The 22,873-nt window shown below is 41.1% G+C and overlaps 2 protein-coding genes across 3 annotated transcripts in view; one reads left to right on the forward strand and one right to left on the reverse strand.

Moving 5' to 3' along the window:
- LOC307039799 (paxillin-like) overlaps positions 1-14,198 on the reverse strand; it is a 29,322-nt gene extending 15,124 nt beyond the window's left edge. The window contains exon 1 of one of the 2 annotated variants that reach the window (XM_079682200.1): positions 13,963-14,198. In XM_079682200.1, the coding sequence (XP_079538326.1) occupies positions 13,963-13,975 (13 nt within the window). In that variant the 5' untranslated portion in view covers positions 13,976-14,198. The remainder of the gene's footprint in view (positions 1-13,962) is intronic. The other variant, XM_079682201.1, reaches the window with a different exon arrangement.
- Positions 14,199-17,055: 2,857 nt separating this feature from the next.
- LOC307038905 (coiled-coil domain-containing protein 63-like) lies at positions 17,056-21,398 on the forward strand (the record flags this gene model as incomplete). The annotated part of the gene is made up of 7 exons (XM_079680579.1): positions 17,056-17,163; positions 17,771-17,893; positions 18,654-18,838; positions 19,477-19,688; positions 19,775-19,849; positions 20,930-21,092; positions 21,166-21,398. Exons 3-7 carry the CDS (start codon positions 18,673-18,675, stop codon positions 21,396-21,398), a joined length of 849 nt encoding a protein of 282 aa, XP_079536705.1. The 5' UTR covers positions 17,056-17,163; positions 17,771-17,893; positions 18,654-18,672.
- Positions 21,399-22,873: the final 1,475 nt, after the last annotated feature.

Below are 22,873 nucleotides of genomic sequence, written 5' to 3' on the forward strand. Positions count from 1 at the left end.
ATCAAACTAGAAGCTAGTGGGTCGCCGTCGTGCACTGAACACTGCATGCTAGACATGCTGTAACCCATCCACAAACTACACAAACACACAGAGGTGTGTCAGCCTCCTCTGCCAAGGGAACATACCGGGACACACAGACTGCAAAGCACAGACTAGTTTTCCAGTGACCAAAAATGGATCTATAGTAAAGTGAGGAACACCCATGTGCTAAATCTTAAAAATGAGCCTTACATAATTTGAATCCTTTGTAAGGAGAAACAAAAACTTCTGGAGATAACTTTATTTTAGCTAATGTAAGTACAGTGGGGCAAAAAAGTATTTAGTCAGCCACCAATTATGCAAGTTCTCCCACTTAAAAAGATGAGAGGCCTGTCATTTTCATCCTAGGTATGCCTCAACTATGAGAGACTGATTTTTAAAGAATTTATTTGCAAATTATGGTGGAAAATAAGTATTTGGTCAATAACAAAAGTTAATCTGAATACTTTGTTATATACCCTTTGTTGGCAATGACAGAGGTCAAACGTTTTCTGTAAGTCTTCACAAGGTTTTCACACACTGTTGCTGGTATTTTGGCCCATTCCTCCATGCAGATCTCCTCTAGAGCAGTGATGTTTTGGGGCTGTCGCTGGGCAACACAGACTTTCATCTCCCTCCTAAGATTTTCTATGGGGCTGAGATCTGGAGACTGGCTAGGCCACTCCAGGACCTTGAAATGCTTCTTCGTCCCTTTGCAGAAAAACAGCCCCAAAGCATGATGTTTCCACCCCCATGTTTCACAGTAGGTATGGTGTTCTTTGGATGCAACTCAGCATTCTTTCTCCTCCAAACACGTCTAGTTGAGTTTTTACCAAAAAGTTCTATTTTGGTTTCATCTGACCATATGACATTCTCCCAATCCTCTTCTGGATCATCTAAATGCTCTCTAGCAAACTTCAGACGGGCCTGGACAAGTACTGGCTTAAGCAGGGGGACAGGTCTGGCACTGCAGGATTTGAGTCCCTGGCGGCGTAGTGTGTTACTGATGGTAGCCTTTGTTACTTTGGTCCCAGCTCTCTGCAGGTCATTGACTAGGTCCCCCCGTGTGGTTCTGGGATTTTTGCTCACCGTTCTTGTGATCACTTTGACCCCACGGGGTGAGATCTTGCGTGGAGCCCCAGATCGAGGGAGATTATCAGTTGTCTTGTATGTCTTCCATTTTCTAATAATTGCTCCCACAGTTGATTTCTTCACACCAAGCTGCTTACCTAGTGCAGATTCAGTCTTCCCAGCCTGGTGCAGGTCTACAATTTTGTTTCTGGTGTCCTTTGACAGCTCTTTGGTCTTGGCCATAGTGGAGTTTGGAGTGTGACTGTTTGAGGTTGTGGACAGGTGTCTTTTATACTGATAACGAGTTCAAACAGGTGCCATTAATACAGTTAACAAGTGGAGGACAAAGGAGGCTCTTAAAGAAGAAGTTACAGGTCTGTGAGAGCCAGAAATCTTGTTTGTTTGTAGGTGACCAAATACTTATTTTACCGAGGAATTTACCAATTCATTCATTAAAAATCCTACAATGTGATTTCCTGGATTCTTTCCCCCCATTCTGTCTCTCATAGTTGAGGTATACCTAAGATGAAAATTACAGGCCTTTCTCATCTTTTTAAGTGGGAGAACTTGCACAATTGGTGGCTGACTAAATACTTTTTTGCCCCACTGTATATATTTGATTAAAATGTACACAAAAAGGGACTTCTATGAATTAATATGTGTTGTAAGAACAATGTTATACTAATCCCTTATAGACCCAATTTCCTGAGAAGCAGACAGTTGTAACAAAGTGACAGATCTACCCTGCCTACGCACAATAAGATATATGAATTAAACACAGTCCAGTCTCTTTGAACAATGAAAAACAACACCAGGGATCTGCAAGCTTCCATGTCCATGGCACTAAATGTGACATGGCAGAGCACAACTGGGCTCAAACAATGAGGAATGGCGATGGGAGTGTCGAGAGAGATAGCGGGTGAATCTAGGAAGTGTGCGTGCGCGTGTAGCCGCGGCAGGCAAATCCTCAGAGGCTGAAATGTGGGTTGACGCAGATTAAGGAGACTCCCTTCCTCCCAGATGAATGGTGTGCATTTTAATTATACGAACGTTGCTCCGCATGGGGCTCATTACAGGAAATACAGATAGAGAAAGAGATAAGGGAAAAGGGGACGAGGAAGATTGATGTGGGCAGAAAAAGGAATGAAACATTAGAAGTGAAGGGGGGGGAGGCAGGAAAAGGAGGTTATGATAAGGAAACCTTTTGAAGTGTCAAGTTTGTGAACAATAAAGAGAAGGGCAATTGTTGGATCAGCAGTTATATTGCAACCTTTCATAGTAAGACATCTTCATAAAATATAAATAAATGAGCAAAGCAATTCTGGAGCACCACTTTTACTCTTTGAGGTTTGATCAATATCGGTGCTGGACGTCAACAGAAGTTAAGCCTCCATTATCCCTGACAGGACATCCTGCCTGCTTGACAGCACACACACTGCTTGAGGCCTTATCAGTGCTGACCATTGCATACAAAAGAATCAATGCTGTCTTCTACTCAACACATCTCTTGTTTATTCAGTTGGTTCATTTAAGGGAATGGACCTCATCGAATGAAAGTATCAAAACACAACCTTTAAAAACCTGCAGGGGGAGGCGTCGAGCCGTGTGTAAGAGCCGAGCACACCCGTGGCTTATTTCTTTGCTCTGAGGGCTGGTATACAGAGCAGGCTTTATCAGTGAGTTTCATAAATGCCAAGGCATTTCCTGAGATATGCGCTTACACCAAAGGGAAACTAACAGGATGAATATCAGCCCCACGTTTCTGTCTGCGCAGCACCGTTACCTGTGTTCTCTGACCTCCTTTCTGCATCCGCCTCTACCTCCACTCCTTCAATTTCTTCCCTCTGAATCTGACGTGTTGCAAGGTGCACGTGGGCTGATATGAATTCCTAACGCGCCACAGCTCGTCTTCAAAATATGAGAAAAAAAGCGAGAGGCGGAGATGAATGCGAGGCACACACTCTGAACAAGATTGTGTGATAAGAGACAGACAAGGACAGATTAGTGAAAAGAAAAGTGTCAGCTGTTAGACAAAGAGATTTTGTACATAATCTGCTTATGGAAAACAAACAAGGAAAAACAATCTGTGTTGTACGAAACAACCGAGTCTGAGTGTGGGTCGACGAGTGTGACAGCCTTTCATGTTCTGTTGTCTGAGACATGGCCTTTCATTGTGACATGAGCTGACAGAGCAGCGCAGGGATGATGAATCCTCCTCTTAGCTTCTACCAGAAGGGAAAAGGATTAGATGGGCACACATCCACTTACACTTTACTCCCCTCTGGGCTTGTGCTAGACAGCAGAAGGCCTGTGTCTTTGTTCATTAGGTGCGCTTCAGCGGGCACTGAAGTGCAAAAATTAAATCACACACACAGGTGCAACAGTAGAACAACAACATTGCACACAGGTGCCTCTCAGCAAGGCTTTAGCCACACACCAGAGACAGACCGAAGCATCCAGACCTCACTATAAATACCACCAGCCCGACCCAGACCTGTGGTGGGAGCAGACACATACAGTACATGATGGATGGCCATGCCGGGCAGAGCAACAGCAGGACATGACAGACCACCCACCCAGCTTATCCTATGCATTACATTTCATTCGGTTTAATGTTTCTTACATTTCTAAACAGTATAGAGAAGAGCCTGGATGGAGTTTCCTTCTGTTCAGATCAATGAAGCGCTACAGCTACAAAAGCAATTAAATGGAAACGGCACCATAGCTCGCACTTGCAATTTATTCAGAGAATAAGAGTGCATACACAGCAGCTTGCACTCCACTTATTCAATACAATTACAGCAAAGTTTATTTAGACATGTGCAATCCAACTCTTAAATACAGAACTCAGGCAGCCCAGAATAAGTGTGCCAATTAAGAAAATAAGTAATGCATAATGACCGAATCCTCTGTTAAACAAAGAGGCTTTTTTTCTGATTGTCCAAACTGCTAGCGGTACTAAGAAAATTGTTAAATTATTCTGACCTAAGGTGCAATGCGACAACACGCTGCCATGCATGACAATTTTCAAAAATGAAGACAATGACACTCCTGTCTACACAGACTAGTTTCCAAAAGGGAAGCAGTACATCTATGATAACTCAACTGTTTACCTGACCAGCAACCAATTGCACACATACCATGTAAGCAACGAGCTGGGAACCAGAGTGTAGTATTTAGCAACCAAAGAGACCAAATTGTCAATCGGGAAGTGGTAGAAATTAAAAACAGAAGTGAAGGCATGTAAATATTGGACTGTACATTAGGGTTATACATGTATGATGTTGCTATGTATATCTTCTGGATGTGTAATTGATATGCTGTTGGCTAGCAAATTTGCCATATCAAATTAAAATGTATAAATGTAACTGTTGAGTTGACAGCTTGTCCGATGGCAACAAATCATTCAAAGGAATAGTTGAAGGAAATATGTGCTTTTTTACTTCCCCTAGGTTGTGTGACCTAGGGACTTTTGGTATGTGTGTATTGAATGTGGGGATTAGCTGAGTTTAGCATGAAGACTGGATGCAGGGCTAAGAGCTAGCATGGCTGTTTATCATTAAAGTAGATTGAGTTGTCCTATTTTTTTCAACTTTAGACAGAGCAAGCTATGATAAGCTAACCACTTCCTGGCTAAGGCTCCATGCTTTTACACAAATACATGAGAAGGTTACCAATCTTTTATTAAACTCTAGGCAAAAAGGTTGATTGTCAAAAAGTACCATGACTATTTTTTTCATTTAGCTGCAACATAAAAATACACAGAAACACCAACGCTTGTCATAAAACCACAACTTTGAAATGTACATAAATTGCATGCACCCTCTGCAACACCTTTTCAGCCCGTGTGTCGAGTCTGCCTTCCCAGAAAGTACGGTAGGTTTGACCTCAATGAATATGTTTAAAAAAGCTGCAGTACAAGGTGAAGCACAGGAAGTAAATGCAAATGTCACCACAGAAATTTTAAACCCATTATCTGCATCTCTGCAGAGTCTAGTCTCAACACTGAGAGCTTTGGTTCCTAGAAAGGAAACCTTGTGCTTTTACGCTAATTTCAGCTAGCATCTCTTATGCACTGTTAGCTTAAACCTGGATAATGTGAATTTCTGGATGATTTCTTAAATATTATTTATATGTCTTTATAGCCCCCTCAAATGTTCTGCCAGAACATTCTTAATGTTAACCTTAGGTTTCATTCAATTGTTAATTTTTGCAGTATAAAAGCTAAACATACTGACTACTAATTCATATATATCATTGTAAAGAAGATATTTTTGTATCGTCACTTTCAGTACCACATTGAGGCATTTATGGTTAATAACATGCAGTTGTTTTACTTCCTCTCCTGTCTGCTTTTCAGTCACTTCTGCTCATCAGCCTGACACTTTTATTTGTACCATGTTTTAATATGATTGCCTTCATTGTGCCTTGTTGTGCTTGTGAGTAGGGTAACCAGGTTGTAATCCTGGCTGCAAACCACTTTCCAAAGGGGAAACTTCATCTACTTCACTGAATGATGACATTTGAGCACAATTATTATTAAATGGATGGTTTAGTGTATGTATCCACCTTTATATTTATGGCTATGAGAACTGAAAAGAAAAGTAAGACACGAGTATCCGTTACTAAAACAATACCAGTCAAAAGAAGATAAGACCCTCTCTTCTTGCTGTCTTGCTGTCTCCCCCTCACCTCCCTCTCTCCTTCCCCACAGAGATAGGCTTACAAAGGAACACAAAGGTAGTTGGTTGGTGGGCGCAAAGCTTTCCTGTGGTTTACACGTCGTCACTGTGGTTATTTCCAGCATCTGTTTACATGCAACTGTGGTAAAAGCACTTTGAAAATGTTTGAAAAGTACCAAGGGTGTATTTATTTAGGTATGAACAATAGCTCATTTTGGGGCGATTTGCAAACACAAAATATATGGGTTTTAAAAAGGTTCCTCTTGACTGAAAATGATATTTAAACCAAATGCAGACACAACAGAGTCAAAATAAAAAGTTGACCAATTATTTTTGGGTGAAGTTTTAAAATGGCAAGTGAGAGTAAACCTTGAAATTGAACACACATTTCCATTTATACAAACACCTTATTTAGCACAAATGTCAGATGTCCAATTGTTGAGTGAAAAACAGTTTCACCTGCTGGAGTATCTGAAGCCACACTACAGGATGACACCATATTCATTCAAACTGAGGACTCTCATCTACAAAGCCACATGGAAGGAGTTTGTGATTTTGCAATAACACATTATGATTTAAAAGATTGCACACCCTTGCAAAACAATGACAACATTATATTCCGTTGCCTGCTAAAAAGGAATGATAATCTAATTACAAAAGTCCCATGATAGATGCTTGTAAAGTGGTATTGAATTAAATGTTTATGACTTTTTCAAATGAATAGTGTCTTTTCAATTCATACCAAAGATGCACAATTACATTTAATGCTCCAGCTAATTATTAGTCTGGACTTTGGAGATTTCAACTAGATGACCTTTTTCCCATTCCCATAATCAGTTCTGTCTGGTACTGTGTTTTCTGGGTTAAAGGAGGTCATGGCTCCAGAAACAAGCTGCTCTTTGTCCCCCTGGAGCAGAATAAGGGCCGAGAGAAGAGGATGGAGAGGAGGGCTTGTGAGGTCTGCAAAGCAGGCCAAATCATTCCACTGGAAAACAGTAAGCTTGGCGCGGGTGCCACAACACACATACTGTATGTTTTTGAGAAAAAGGAGCAAAATGGCTCTTTTGGTCAAAAGGGTTGCAGACCCCTGACTTAACCCAAGTGCGGGGATTCCTGAATGATCCTCTTTAACAAGCCAGATGCTGATAGTTAATCCAACTAAATCACAAGCCAGCCACACACAGCCACACACAGCCACACACACACACACACACACACACACACACACACACACACACACACACACACACACACACACACACACACACACACACACACACACACACACACACACACACACACACACACACACACACACACACACACACACACACACACACACACACACACACACACACACACACACACACACACACACACACACACACACACACACACACACACACACACACACACACACACACACACACGTCCCCCTCCAACTACCCAATTAATCAAAGGGCTGCATTGTGGTGGCTTTATATCTGAAATAGGGCAGTAGCAGCAGTGTGTTTGGGGTTATTTAAACTCGTGCCAAGGCCGGAGCAAACCTGCTGGGCACAATCCATTTCCTAATAAAACAGCGATGTGTTATCTCAGCCTGTAGCCACAGCAACCATACAGCCTCTTAGGAAAATGACATTTAGGAGCCAATTAGAGGAAAGCCTGCAAAGCCATGCAGGTGCATTTGAAAGGCCAGCTGACATTTTAAGAGCGCCATTTAATATGACAAATAGGTTTTAATTGAACTGGGGAAAAGGGCCAACATTTCATTTTAGCTACCTTTTGAAACACTAAGTTTGATACCTTTTTGTGCTCTAATTTCTTTCAAATAAAAACATTGTGTCGTATCTTCTATGTCATACTGTTACACCAGCTGTGATCCTGTTACAGCTGCTTGCATCAGCCCGATCAGCAGCACTGCATCCACCGGCTGTCAGTCCCTGTCAGGGTGTGTTGGGATCAGAATCTCAGCAGGAAACCCAACTCATCAGAGCAAAACAGCAGGATAATGGAGGGCGGGAAACAGCTTATACACATTTATAAGGGCTACGACTAACAATCATCATAATTATTGATTCATCAGCTGTTTTTTCTTCTTCTTATGGTCTATAGAATGCCTTCTCAAATTCCAAGATGTCTTTAAATGTCATGTGTTTTCAGACAAAGGTTTAGTTTAGTTAATATGATATAAAGCAGGAAATCTCCATATTTGAGAATCCCCCAAAACCTTTTTGCCAATTGTGCATTCTGTCAATAGACTTTGCGATGGTTGACTAGACATTGAAGATTTACATATTGTAAAAACATCACGCATACTATAAAACATGTTAGAATGGCACACTACTGCTTCTTTTGGTCTATTTCCTCACTGACAACACGCTACGTCAAGCTAATGAGCTGTTCCGGTTGCCTGGAAACAAAATGGAAAGACCAAAAGCAAACCGTTTTTTTCTGCTTAAATTAAAGGAATCCACCACAAATAGGACAGGATGAGGCATGTCCACAAGTCGTAATGACTAACACGATGTCTGTGAACGACAATAGGCTATTCTGTTGGTGAGCAGCAGAGAATCCTCCTGACTGCCACTACAACACAGAGGTCACAAAGGGCACTTCCTGCCAGGAAACATAGACAAGAAGCTGCCCTAAAGAAAAGAGCTCATTGAGCTCAGCTGACAGAAAGCAGGGCAGAGGAACATGACTGGCACATGCAGTAACTAGACTGTACTTTGTGACATGCTAGTGTATAATTATAGCTACACAGATCCTAAACACAGCCAGATTTCGCTTGAATCTCTTTTCAGTCTAAATATATTTCTGACTTGAAACCCTATTTTCATATGAACCCTGATTCCAAGACCCTCCAGTAGCTGTTAGAATATAGACCCTGCAGGCTGTTGTTATGGTACGCTGGACCCATGAGAGATGACATGACGGTTGGCTGAGTGTAGAGCTGTCGCTGCTTAGTCAGCTCCCCTCTCGGAGCTGTCTGTCCACACCAGCGGCCTGCGATCAGAGGCGTGTTTTGTGTGTCTGTGCATGAGCATTCACCATATGTTTCAAAGCCTTGCAGCCTTTTAATTCTAAAGTCAAACAGATGGACAAACCCTAGAGCTGATACAAGGGATTCTCTCAAGGCTTCCTGTGCTACATTGATTTTGTGAGTGATTTATATTCCACTCACAAGAGACTTATAGTCTACTGTAAGCCTGCTCTTTGCTGCATTAAGCTGAGGTTTACTGAAGATGGAATATGCAACGACTCCCCAGTTGTTGTTTTTTACTCAAGTGAGGAGGAAGTTGACCAATAGGGGATTTTTGATAAATGGGAACTTCTAAGTTTGGACTGACTTTACACTCAAAAAAAGTACTGATTTAGTAGTGCATGGAAACTTGTAGAGATTAATTCAAAAAAAGGGCAGACAAAGATATTCTCAGTTTTAGTCATTAGTTTGGGTCAACCTAAAAAAAGAAGAAGAGGATACTGCACGTCCCATAATGCAACTAATCAGCGCGGTGGAGGCAAAGCAATAGGGACTTGGCTTGGCAACCGGAAGGTCACCAGTTCAAGTCACGGAAAGACCAAGTGCTACCAAGGTGTCCCTGAGCAAGGCACCGTTCCCTAGACTGCTCCCCGGGCGCCGTACATAACGGCAGCCCACTGCTCCTAACACTAGGATTGGTCAAATGCAGACAGTCCGGCAGTGGTTCAGTCAGTAGGGGCTTGGACTGTGACCGTAGGGTCGCCGATTCAAGTCCCCGAACAGACTGTGGACTGCTACTTGGAGAGGTCCCAGTTCACCTCCTGGGCCCTGCCGTGGTGCCCCTTGAGCAAGGCACAGGACAATACAATGTACAATAGCTGCCCACTGCTCCTAGTACTAGACTCCTGATACTAGGATGGGTTAAAAGCAGAGAACACATTTCACTGTGTCTGCTGTGTGCCTGCATGTGTGACCATTAAAGAGGGGTTTCATCCCTCCGATTCTATTCTATTCTTTTGTCATAAGCAAAGATGAACCATTCGCAAGCAACGTACACTTTCTGTGTCCTAAGTGGGCGTGGTCTTTTGTATGAGCATATCCTAACATGACATATTTACACAGCTAAGAAACCCATTACGAAAGTTAGTAAGCTAAGGTGAAAGGTCAGGAGTTTTCAAAGGTTCTGCTTGCTGGCATTTAGTTAGTTTAGCGCAGAGCTAGGCTAGCAGGTTACCCCATGTTTCCAGTCTTTATACTAAGCTAAGCAAACTAGCTGCTGGCTGTAGCTCCATGTTTAGTAAACAAGCATGAGAGTGCTTTGAATCTTCTCGCCAAAACAGCAGATAAGCATATTTCCCAAATATCAAATGCTTGATTTAGATCTTAATAAAATCAATTGCTAAATCAACTGCTACTTTTCCCTCAAATCACAATTGTGGATTCTAATCTAGGGTTAAAATGAATTCAAAGATTTCATACAGATTCCTTTACGACTTTAAATAAATCCCTAGTCGTTATACTGTATGGACTGTAGAGTTACAGATTCATCACAGCTCGTAAGTCAAACAAAGAAGGAAGGTTGACGATAGCTGAAAACAACAGATTGGCAAAGCTGCACATTGGCCAAGGAGAACTGATATTATACAAACTGTGTCCCTGAGAGAGGGAAAAAACACCTCAGGCAAAACTGACGTCAACATCACAGTCAACACAATAGAGAATGTAAATGTGAGCTGTCTGACGTTTCTTTTGGTGTATAAACAATGAACATATATTTAGACTGGGATGATTATCTAGGCTACATCAGATCTCATTTGGAGTAAGTAAAGGACTGCGTCCACGCCCACTCCAAGGGTGACATTTCCAACGCTGCAGCTGCTGCGCTGACAGGCCTCTGGGGAATAACTTCACTTCAAATGATTCCACCGAACGACAGTAACACAAATCAGTGAGAGAGTGAGAGAGAAACTGAGCAGTTACCATATTTGCGGACATGAGAAGAAAATACTGAAAGGAACTGCGGATCAAAGTCAGTGAAATGAAGTCAACTTTGGAGGCTGTTTGACATTCATGTCTTGTTGGAGCAGGCCCAGAGCAGTGAAGCAAGGCGCAACGCTTGGCAGCTCTGATAGCTAAGGAGGGGAGGTCAATGAAAGTTTGCCTCAGAACATGCCACGGCATCTTAACTGCACACATTTCTTAAACAAAAGGAGTCACAATTAATATAAATGTCTAGCATAAACAAAGAAAGATCCCGTTTCTAATACAGATTTTCTTTAATGACTGGAGTTAAAAACCTGATAATTTCAGGTGATAAAGCTTTAAAATCCGCCCTGATCCAAATCTTCCCAAAGGCTAATCTGCTGTGCTGCACACCCCGCCAGCTTTAAACTCTCAATAGATTGCAGCTGCAGCTTCCTATGTGGTTCGCCACAGGAATGGTGGGGAGTGGGGAGAGAGAGAGGGTGGGGCAGTGCAGTGTTTAAGGAGGATACATTTTGGCTGAGGCCCAATCCCTGCATGTGGGCCTGATCCCCCCCGACGCCCTGCCTGCGCTGGTCTGCTCCCACGGCTGGATGTGCAGGAAGCATTGGGTTAAAGCAAACTGAGAGAGTGCATGTGCGGATCACAGAAAAGCCGCTTTGAGGGAAGAAGCAAACAGACTCAGCCTCACTGCTACCGTGTCATTAGTGTTATTGTAAGACTGTTTGAAATGTCAAGAACATACTTCCCCCACAGTAGGACCATTCTGATATCACTTACTCACCACGTTTTGAATTTAAGTAAATAAGGGCTGTGTTATTCATTTACAGCATTATCTTAATACTTCCCTAACAGATGCTTTTTCCCTTAAACCATGTTATTTTTAATACACTTATAGTCTCACACTACTCTTCTGTAGAAGCCTATATGATTTAAGAGTTGGTAAAATAATGTTTAGATGTAGTTTTGCTGCTGTTAAAACTGGCCACCATTTACTTAAATTCATCTACACTTTTTCTATGTTTTTTTATTCTTTGTTCATCGTGGAGGCATGGGTCGAAAAACACGTTTTCTTCAAGTATTTAAAGTAAAGCGGGTGAATAATTGATCAAAATGATCATCTTGTGGGATCCTTTAACAATAAGTAATGGAAAGGGGAAACAAAAGATTAAGAGTCAGTTGGTGGAAGGTTTCTAGGTGCTGCTGCTGTCTCAGCGCAGGAGAAAAAGGACTCTAAAAATACATGTAGTTGTCCTCTTTGGGCTCTGAGGAGGATGCCTCCCCATCTGCCTCACTTCAGCTCTTTAGGAGGTAAGGAAGATTAAATTTAAACAATTCTAAACTTTCCTTTTTGATAAACAGACAAGAAAAGGACTCTGATCCCAACATCACCCATACGATGTAGAGGACAACATTGGACAGAAGTTTTCTGTAGCCAACATTTCTACTAAGCGCGTTTGCCATAGTTTTTACAGGTGTCTGCTAAAACGATGACAGAATTTACAACCCTGTGACATGATAATTACACTGGCTTGTGTAACACTCTTTTTTAGGCAGCTACTTTAAGGAAAGCCCTTCACCCACGTAAGCTGAGAAGGTACCCATAAATATTGTATGGATATAGAATGACCAATGGTACATTCTCACCACCAACGTGTCAACCAGAGAGCAAGGTTTGGCCCAAACTATATCCAGGTGTACTGAAATGTGATATCTTTTCTAAGGAACTGAGAAAGTTCAAAGAGCTTTGACTTGCCTGGAACAGGTAAAGTAAACTTTCAGTTCACAGAGAAGTATGTATAATGTACATAGTGCTTTCTATGCCTTTTCTTGAATTTCGTTATTATACTTTGTGTTTCCAGCATTGAGAGTTGTAGGCAAATACAAACAATTTACTATGCACTGGGATACTTGTTTTTAACTGTGCATACATGCATAGCTTAAGGGGAACACTTGGGCCAGCTTTTGTGAGACATTTCTCACCTTTGACTTTACAAATGCATTCTGGTGTTTTTTTTTAGCATCCAATGAACTTGACTCCTTCAATGCATTTCCTCTGAATGTCCTGCTACACCTAACCTTACAGTTGCCAGGGTCAAATTAAAAACCTTGTAAACAGAAAATAGGTGCAGTCAATGCTTGTAAATGAATAGAAAAGAGGATCCTGATCGCACGCACTATGCAAGCGTTGTTACTTCAGTATTTTCCTTTAGATCAGAATTATTAGGTTTGGTTTTACTACGACCACTATGTGCAATGACAAGCTTAAAAAAACGGGTGTTTGGCTCAGAGCAAGGATTTTTTAAATACTAAACATTTTGCAGGGTGAACTGTCACAGAGGGAGAGCCAGGATTGTGTGAACACCAAGAACATTGTGCTGAGCTCTACACAGCCTCCCTGTCACAACAAGCTGTCCGAAGGCTTTACATTTTCTGCTGTCATCAATTGTGCCATAATTAACTGAGTTAAGCTTATCTGTGCAGGCGGAAAGGCAGCAAAGCTTTCCTGGAATCATCTGCCTCTTCATATTGCACTGGTGTGACAATCAGTTGAAATTAGGGACTAATTCGACCTGAAATCTGTTGCAATGGGCAATTCTGACTTTTCAGGGACCTGAACAACTCTCTGAACTATGACTGTTAGATGTTGTTTTAATCACTGAAGCCAGCTGTTACCATCTCAACTGCAGTAAATGCAGTTATGTAAGCATGCCATTTCCCAGGAGGGGCTCACTAGGTCAGTGTCTCATCAAATGCAAGCTGACTTGTGGGCTAATTTACACAATTCCGCTGGTTTGGCCCATGCAAAAAGTTAGAGGAAGCATGCAGTAGCATATCATGCCTGGTTAAGTGATGTGGAGGAATTGTGGGAGAAATAACTCGCCCAGAAACAATGCAAAAACCCCGGTCACAGCACCACTTCCGCTCATACACGGTTTTTTTACGTTACAAATCCCAGCTAATATTAATTGTTAATTATTGCCCAAATCCAGGGCTTCCTGTCCGCACGAGGGGCCTTTCTGGGCTCCTCGCGCTGAGCTGAATCAGGATAACTTAACCTACCTGGATTCACACACGAGTCAAACATACAACTGTAAAGAGTTTCTTGGAAAAACCCTTCCTTAGGTTGAATACACAGCTATCGCCCGCATTGTGTGTCTGCGCAAACAATACACACTCAGGCGCTGGTTAAATGTTGCGTTCATGGCAAAACGAACTTACCTAAATCATCCATGTTGGCCGGAAATCGTTCCAATGCTGGGAACCGGACCGGGTCCTCCTGTCGATCACAGCCGGACTGAAAGCACCAGATTTCAGTTCCCAAAACGCAGAGTGTTCCGCTCGCTGAACGCAGTGAAGTTTTCAAGTTCCCCTGCTGCTCGACGAGCCTCAAACACACTCACACACACACATATCCTACTGCCCCCCTGGAGTCTCCAACAGCCCACATCCAGCCCCCTGCCTGCCCCCCGGCACCACACAGGGTTTCAGCGACATCTAGCGAAAGAGAGGGACTGCAGACTCAACACGCAGTACTTCATTTAATTGTGATAATATAAGATGGAACTTTATTTATCCCCTTGGAGAAATTCAGGTGATTATAGCAGCAACAGGGTATGATTGAAAAACATGAGTCACGCAAGGTAAACATAAAGATAAAATAGAATCAACATTTAAATGATAATAGGATATATATATATTTTTTTAAATAAAGAGATAAAGTGATAAAGTAACTGTTGAAAGAGAAACATTGGCCATTTGAATGGACATATATATTTTGTGCACAGGTTAAAGTCTTGTAAAACAGTGCAGGTTTTATGTACGTAGCCTAGTCCTGTTTACTTAAAAGAATAAAAGCCAACGCCAATTGCTTTGTCTCGTTCCTAATATGTTATTTAAGCTTTATTCATTGTATTGTAACTTTACAATACAAGTACAACGTTAACTAAAAAGTCCAGTAGTGCAATTCCATAGTTGCACGACTGGACTTTCGGCACATTTGTATTTGAACATTATGTTTTCATTATTTGATACCCCATTTTCTGCCATGCCAACAAATTCCTTATCCAGAACAACTAGGGTCTTCGCATAAAAAATGGCCTCATGTTCGGAGACATAGAGGCCATTCAGAAATAAATGAACGACCTGATCAGCCAGAAGACACAGGTCACCAGCAGTGTCTCTGAAATATCAATGGCCACAGAGTGTGTTGCAACATAACATCCCTAAAAGGGTGAAGGAGGAAACAGTTCATAGTTTAAACAAGCCGCAAAACTTTCATATCTTGTCAGAAAGGTTAATGCTGGGGCTGAAGGGCCAGGAGGACTCTAGTTCTGAAGAGGAGCTGGGCTGTGGGAGTGAACCTGACAGGCTTTGCCTTTGTATGGGGTTTGGCAAACTCTTTTTCCCACAATTGAGGAGTCAGGGTGACAGTGGAGTTTGTGGAGTTTGGGGAGCATGTCACAAACGACCCCCAGAGGAGACCGATGTGTTGGAAGTGGTTTTGTCTCTGAATGGTAGATTTAGAAGGAAGACGTAAAGATTTGGGTGGTTGGGTTGGTTTTGGTTGTGCAGACTAGTCCTACAAGAATGATGATTGATTGTAAACAGCTGAGGTCTATGTCCTGATGGGGAGAGTCCTGCAGACACCAGACACCATCCAGCCCAGGAAGGACACTCTTGTCCTCTTCCCAAATCTCCTGTAAAGAGAGTCTGGGAATTTTGTAAAGGAATAAATCAAGCAAAGTAAATGTAATGTGTGTGCATTTGTTATTCATCATCAGTCATCAATAGCCTTTGCTCAAAAAGATTATCCTGTTTCTCTATGTAGTTTTACCCCCGGAAAGAGATTACATTTGACACATACGTTGCATTGACGAACTGCGATCAACACATGACCCAGATGTTAAACAACATTCACTCATTACAAGCATTCATTTCAAATATAATACTGTATATCACAGTTGGTCTTTCATTCGTTTCAGGGAAATTCCCTAAATCCTGTCTTGTCTTTTTTTTAGGCCTCTAAACAAATGTTATGTACATTTGACTTTGAGTATGTAAGTCGCGTTGGATAAAAAAAGTCTAACAAGTAACATGTAATGTTATGTCGCTTGAGTGCCACCTGCAGGTGAAAGACCATTGTAATGTTGCAGGACTTCTAAATGTATTTACAAATGCTCACTCAAGTGGATATCAGAATTGGCTAATATACTAATTGGCCTGAAAATAAAGAAATTCAAATATAAACGGACAAAGGACTGAGCATAGACAACATAACTGAAAATAGTAGTCCACAGATACTATGTTATCAATGGAGAGAACTAATATCTAGCCTCAAGTCATCCCTCTCTGGATGCCCACTCAGCATAACTGCATCCATTATTTCTCAATGGGGTAGAGTAGACCTAATGACACATAAGAGCTGTATTGAATCTCAATATAAGTCTGCAATAGAGCACTTATTGCAACATCAGCACCCTTTAAAATGCTTCCCCTGATCAATAATTGGTGTAATATTACTATAATATTCGACAGTGATTTACAGCAGTTAGATGATGGTAACCATATTGTGACTTCATTATATGTCATGTCATCATGTTTTCCGTGGAACATATCACTTTGACAGTCCTGCATGATAATTTCTAGGTTTTCTTACCAGGAATTCATTATTACAATTATTATTACAGACATGTTCTGGACATTTTGATCACCGTAGCCCTTAACGTTTAACATTGTAGATATCCATTTATACTGTGTATTTAATCGTGTATATTCCTCAATGGCCTCTAGGGGGCGTTCAGGTACTAAGTTATACAGATGGAGATTCAGTTAAAGTCACCACTCAAAATGCAGTTGTATCCGTTTCATTTCAGTGCCTTTTAATACTCTAATTAGTTCCATTAATTTTATTATATCCCATATATGTGTACATAAACTTGGTCAATAAAGCTGGTACTAATTATGATTAATTTGAAGGTGTAAAAGTATTATTTTGATGGCACTTTAACAGTAAACAAACCAGACTATTTTAGAATGTTTATGTTTGAATCTGAGAAATGTTGTAGCCTTCAGTTTTAGTAGAAAGATTAAGATCAACATTTAAAAACATTTCTCCTCTTAGTTAAATGTCTTCTTAACTAGATTTATTTCAGATTTGACTCCACATCTGACAGGTAGGTCATTATCTTTGGAAATAGTAAAAACTTTACAACAGTATGTGCAATATTACTTATTTGTAAAGTTGAGAGAGGAACATAACCAGCTAATCACTAACGTTACTTTGAAATGTTGTCAGGTCTTTAGATCAAGATGGCGACAGTCATTTTAAAGGAGCAATACAAAAGCCTGCAGGAGGAAAAGGACCAATATGAGAAGCTCACCAGGCTGCAGAAAGATCAATTGGTCTCTCTGGAAAGGGAGGTAAACTACAGATGGACATATACTGTACTGTGTTAGTGTGGGTTTCACCTTCGTCCAATTGTCTGAACTCAGTTTATGTGGCACTCACAGTTTTTTATCTCTGTTTTTGGTTAGATATTATATGTTGCGCTTCATAAGTATTAGATATCACAGTACTACTAATAGTAGTATGTGTATAGTAATACTAGCATTAGCAGACTAGTACAGACTATTGTGCTCTTACAATTTGTTCAGACAGAGTACGGTCAGATATGGGCATCATTATTATTTTTGTGTTATCATTAATTAAGTTGAGGGCACATTAGATTGGAAATGAAACAAAAGCAATGAGGGAGTTAACCTAAATATTACTTTATTTACACATATGAAGGGAATAGTGGCTGAATTGTAGAGTAATTGCTCCATTTTAGTGTTATTCAAACTATGGCGATATTGACAGACCTGTAGTTTCTACACTGTTCAAGCAAACTTAAAGCTGAAAGTTAACATGTGTATGTTTCATTTCAAATTCAATGTGCTACAACCAGCACCAAAGAAAATCTGTGACTGTCTGCATAGTTACAAAGTGTGTTGTACAAAGTGTGTGTTCTTTCCTGTGTTGTTTCAGATAACTGTGTCAGAGAACAGTATCCAGGAAAAGCAAACAGTCCCAGGAGGTCTCTTCAAACTAAAAGGAAAGCAAAGCCGCCACTGGAAACACATCCGCAGCTTAGAAAACCATCTCAACCAGGTAGTCATGCTAAGAAAGACCAACTTTCTTTAAGTCCCATCCAGATAAATGAGTACCATACAGGAATATAGTAATTCATTTTAGGAAATACACATATGCTTTCATGCTGAGAGTAAGATAAGAAGACTTGCGCTTCTCATACTTCTATACTGAGTGTAGTCTGTATAGAAACCGAAAAGTATGGGGAGCCATGACTTTTTCCCGAAGTCACTTCATGCAGCCAATAAAATGTGTGGCAACAAAATGCAACACCACATCTAATGTGTTAACAATCTTTAGAGGTGCTAGTAGGTGGATTTGATATCTTCAGAGGGAGCCAGACCAGATATTTTCACAAGTTTTCAGTCTTTGTGCTAAGCTCAGCTAACATGCTACTTGCTGTACTCTTATACTCCCCCCCAAAAGTTAAACTATTGCTTTGTTATAAACACACATTTTAAACTGACAACTCCTCATCACAGTGAGTCTAATTGTTCCTTTATCTTCTGTAGTACACTATAAGGTTTGACGGCTTGTTGAGCAGAAACATGGATCATCGCAAAGACATAGCTCACCTACTACAACAGAAAGGCTTATGGTGCAATGTTGCAAAGAAATTCAACAAGCAGTTGGCTACACAGCTAAACCAAACAGAGAAAATGGAGGAGAGTTTCACTGTGGCTTTCCAACAGAGGTGATTCATATGTTTGAGTGCATGTAGAAAACATGGAGGTGGGGGGGGCAGATAATTAATGTGTGTTTGTGTTGTTTTGTTCTTCAGGTCAGAGGCAGAGGGCCGAATGCTGGAGGTGGGGGAGTGGATCGAGGTGGAGACCGCTCACTTTACCAAGAGAAGGATGCAGCTGAAGACAATCATCGACCATGACGTCAAACTGCAGACTTTCATGGAGACCAAGTTCCAGGAAGTTATTTGTTTCGAAGAAAATGAAGACTCCAAGAATAGAAGTATGATATTAGCATGCATGTACTTAGTCCCTGAGAGGCACGTAAGAAAAAAAAGTGTTAGTTTGTGGTCTGTTTTTTCTCTCCTTATAGGACTTAAAGAGAGGGGAAATGTTTAAGTTCCATAATTGTTTTCATCTGTGAACCAGGTGGGGAAAAAAAGTTGTACAGGGTTCTTGATGTATTTTCTAAGTAACATCATTTTTTTCATCTTTAAAACAATTAAAGAGTAAGGGGGGGGGGGGGGTTGGCAGATTATTTGCAGCTGTTTGTTGTTGTAATACTTTTTTCGGCCACAAGAGGCTGAAGCGCTCCACTACCCCATGTTATAAATGAACATTAATTCAAAACACAATGAATATTATGCTTATATGAATTTACGCTTAGGCTATCATTTTTTTATCCTGCAAAACCTGATTTCATCTGTACTTTAGTTATAACAACAACAACAACAACAACAACAACAACAACAACAACAACAACAATAGAAGAGTACGTCATTTGGATTTGAAACTTTATCCAATAATTTGATATTCCTTACTTGCCTCTCAGGGCTTCCATAGGCCTGGTCCCCATGTTTGATTTAGATAAGATTTCATGTTTTTCAGCTTGTTTTCAGCCTGCATCCCTAATTGTTACAGAGAAACAGCAACAGGATGAGTCTGGAGTTGAGAAGCTGCAGATGTACCGGCAGGGCCACAGCAGTTTAGTAGAGGTCACCGAAGAGAGCGACCTGCGAGAAATCGCCCACATGTTTGCTCAAAACGAACAGAAGAATTTTGCTCGTATCAGCTATATCAATGAGCTGCAGAACAAAAGGAACATGTTGAGGCACAGCACAGACAAGATGAAGGCATGTGCATATATCCTGTTTACACACTCACACAGTTACACCTATAGTGTACATTTTATTAATGCACACGTGTGTTTCTACTTCAGAGTGACATCCTGTTCCTGGAGAAAGAGAACAAAGGACATGATGAGCAGATTAACAGCACGCTTAAGGATATAGAGGTGAGTCACATCACATCATACAGTCCATCATTTCTATATAATTATTACTATAAGTAGGCCCTGGTTTGATGCTGTTGACGCCCATGTGTACGGCCTCTTAAGCTAGTTTAGTGACGCTGAACAGGATTTTAATAACATATCATTTTTGTATGACGGTAGCTCACAAGAGGAATATTTGGCTCAAAGCTGTTTCCTAGCAACAACTCTTTCAGGTACAAACCTGGTATATCCACAATTTCAATGATTAAGGAACTAAAAAACAATCATTTGTTGTAATGATGCATCTTTTTTTGACATTACCCAGTCTACTTTAAAGGTTTTGATGAGTTATGGAATTATCTCTCTGTCTGCAAATGTGAGTCGCACATCCAGAAATATGATGTCTCCTGTCCTATAGCTTTCCAAGTTCATTTTAACATTTGAGTTGAACACGTACAGATCAAAGCGAGGTGTAGTCAGACACTACCTCTCTGAGATCATGCAACTAATAAACGGTATATATTCTTCCACATAAGTATCTCAGTCCCCTCACTAAAATAAAATCTGAGCTAAAAGAAGACACTTAGTTTAATAAAAAGAGTTAAACTCACACATAGCCTACTATTTAATGAATATTTACCTACTGAATTAAAAAAATAACAAATCAACCAAAAAAATTGAAAACCTTAAAGAAAATTCCGGCAATATGTGTATTAGTGTGTTAGCCTGCAGAACAGTACAGCTTACAAAGAAGAAATACAATCTGTTTCTTTAACAACAAACACTTTATGCTCTTTTTAAGGTTTTGAGTCACATTGTAATCCTGCTAGTAATCCCCAATTCATAGTAAACGTAACAGTAATCTGATTACGTCTTTTCTTAATGTATCTGCAACTAGAACTTCCCGTTACATGTAATCCATTACTTTCAAGCCTGACAATATGACAAATGATTTAACAGAAGCATCCTCAGTGAGGAAATGAGCAATGAAAATGCCTTTTGATAACAAATCTTTGACTTTTTTATATGTCTTTCATATAAAGATCACAGTTGTATGGTTCTCATTAACTCTTTCTTCCCCTGTATCTTTGTGTGCTGCAGTCTGAGTTGGAGAAGAACCGCTGTCTGTCAGACTCTCTGGAGCAGCGGTGCTCTGCTGTTCAGACGACTCTAGGCGAGCTGACGGGAGCCATCAGCGGCCTCTTAGACCACATAATGCCAGAAGCTGTCACTGTCAATCTTGACAATGTCGCACACTTCACCAGTAAGTGAAATCTTACTCTCTTGAACTTGGCCGTAAATATAAATTTCACTGAGCCTAGTTAATTCTACTTCAGGTATCCTCGAGGAGAGCATCAGTGACCTGCTGATCCAGGCCAACAACATGGAAGAGGAGCAGATGGATCCTCTGAACATGCTGTTGGCCAACTCTGAGCTGCGTTTGTATATGAACTGCTCAACTGTTTGTATATGGAACTGCTCAACTGTATACGTCTTTGTCACAGAAAACGAAGTGGCGGTGGAAACAGAGCGCGGCAAATCTCCTGCACGCTCGCTCAAGTCTGCCTGATCACACAGACTCAGCGCCGTCACATCTTCTGACACTTCTGATGGCAATAAACAGCTAGCATCAAACCCTGTTTTCCTGTAATTTCTTCCATCAGAATTACATGTATTTTTATATTATTTACATTTTAATTTCATAGGTACGGTACGGAGAATGTCTGTTTTTCATAATTATGAGAGCATCAGATTAAAGCGTCGTTCAGGGTTTTACCTTGACACATGGGGGTAGAGGAACCCTTCAAGATAAAATACAATGACAATTATGAAATTCAATTACAGTCACTTAACAACATCCTGGTGATTGTAAAGTGGTTTGATCTGAATGTATTATTTTGGTAGAAATACATGTATGTACAGTACAGCCAATCGTAATTCCATAATAAAGCTATTCAATATGAATAAAGCTGTTTATATTAAATAGCTTTTAATACAAGTTAGGCAGTAATCCGTGTATAAGTGCTATAAACGCTGCCCTGCTATGTTTATGCTTTATTGCCTAGAACTAAAACACTGTTATTTCATCCATTGTCAATACAAAAAAAATCTGATTGGTGCATTTGAAGATACTGATCATTCATCTGGCTAGCAGCACAGCTAAAGTTAAAGGGACAATTTGCTCCTTATTTTCCCACCCCTCTCCCTCAATAGCAGCAGTGTGTTCCTAGAAACATATAGCCAGGGGTGCACATAACTGGTACGCAGGTACGCATGTGCAGCAAACATCTGAAATGCGTACCGTCACATGTCTCATCCCCCCCTCCGTCGACGTTCGTGAAACAGAGGAGCCGACAAACACAGACACAAACACTTGCGTGGGCAGCCCTGAGTACCAACATTGTCTCCTCCTACTCATTTGAGTAACTCACTAAGAAAGTTATGTGCACCCCTGCATATAGCGCTCAAAATCATGTGAGCTCAGATGTCCTGTGTGATCCAAGCCTTTAACCCTAACCGCTTCAGAAGGCAATACCTCAGTCTGTGCATGACCCCCCCCCCCCCCCCCCCCCCCCCCCCCCCCCGCCCCGGAGCCTCCAGCTGCCAACAACCAGGGATCTTCCTCCCACCCCACATCACCCCACCTACTGTAAGTCTAGTGAGGTAGTAGATGTGGGTTCAAATCACTTTGTGGCCTCATATTGTCTCCCCCCCGCTGCCTGAACCAGCAGCAGTGTAGCATATCCCTCCTCACATCATCAGGACACTGAAATAACAGCAGGGCTTTGTCTCTCTAAAGCCCTCTGCTTCAGTAGCCAAACATTTTAATGCTTGGACGTGCACAAAACACAAATAACTTTGCACATGCACAGACATACACACAATGCCACACACTCGTTTTGGTGTAATCTCTTGGGCGTTGTAGTGGACCACCAACCGCTATTGTTGAGTAGACACATTCACTACCAAACATGGAGTCGCACTGGTATAGCCATGTGTTCAAGCATCAATCTGACGAGACAGTAAACGTATGACTTACATGTC

Source organism: Notothenia rossii (genome assembly GCF_949606895.1).
Source record: "Notothenia rossii genome assembly, chromosome: 5".
Classification (NCBI taxonomy): domain Eukaryota; kingdom Metazoa; phylum Chordata; class Actinopteri; order Perciformes; family Nototheniidae; genus Notothenia; species Notothenia rossii.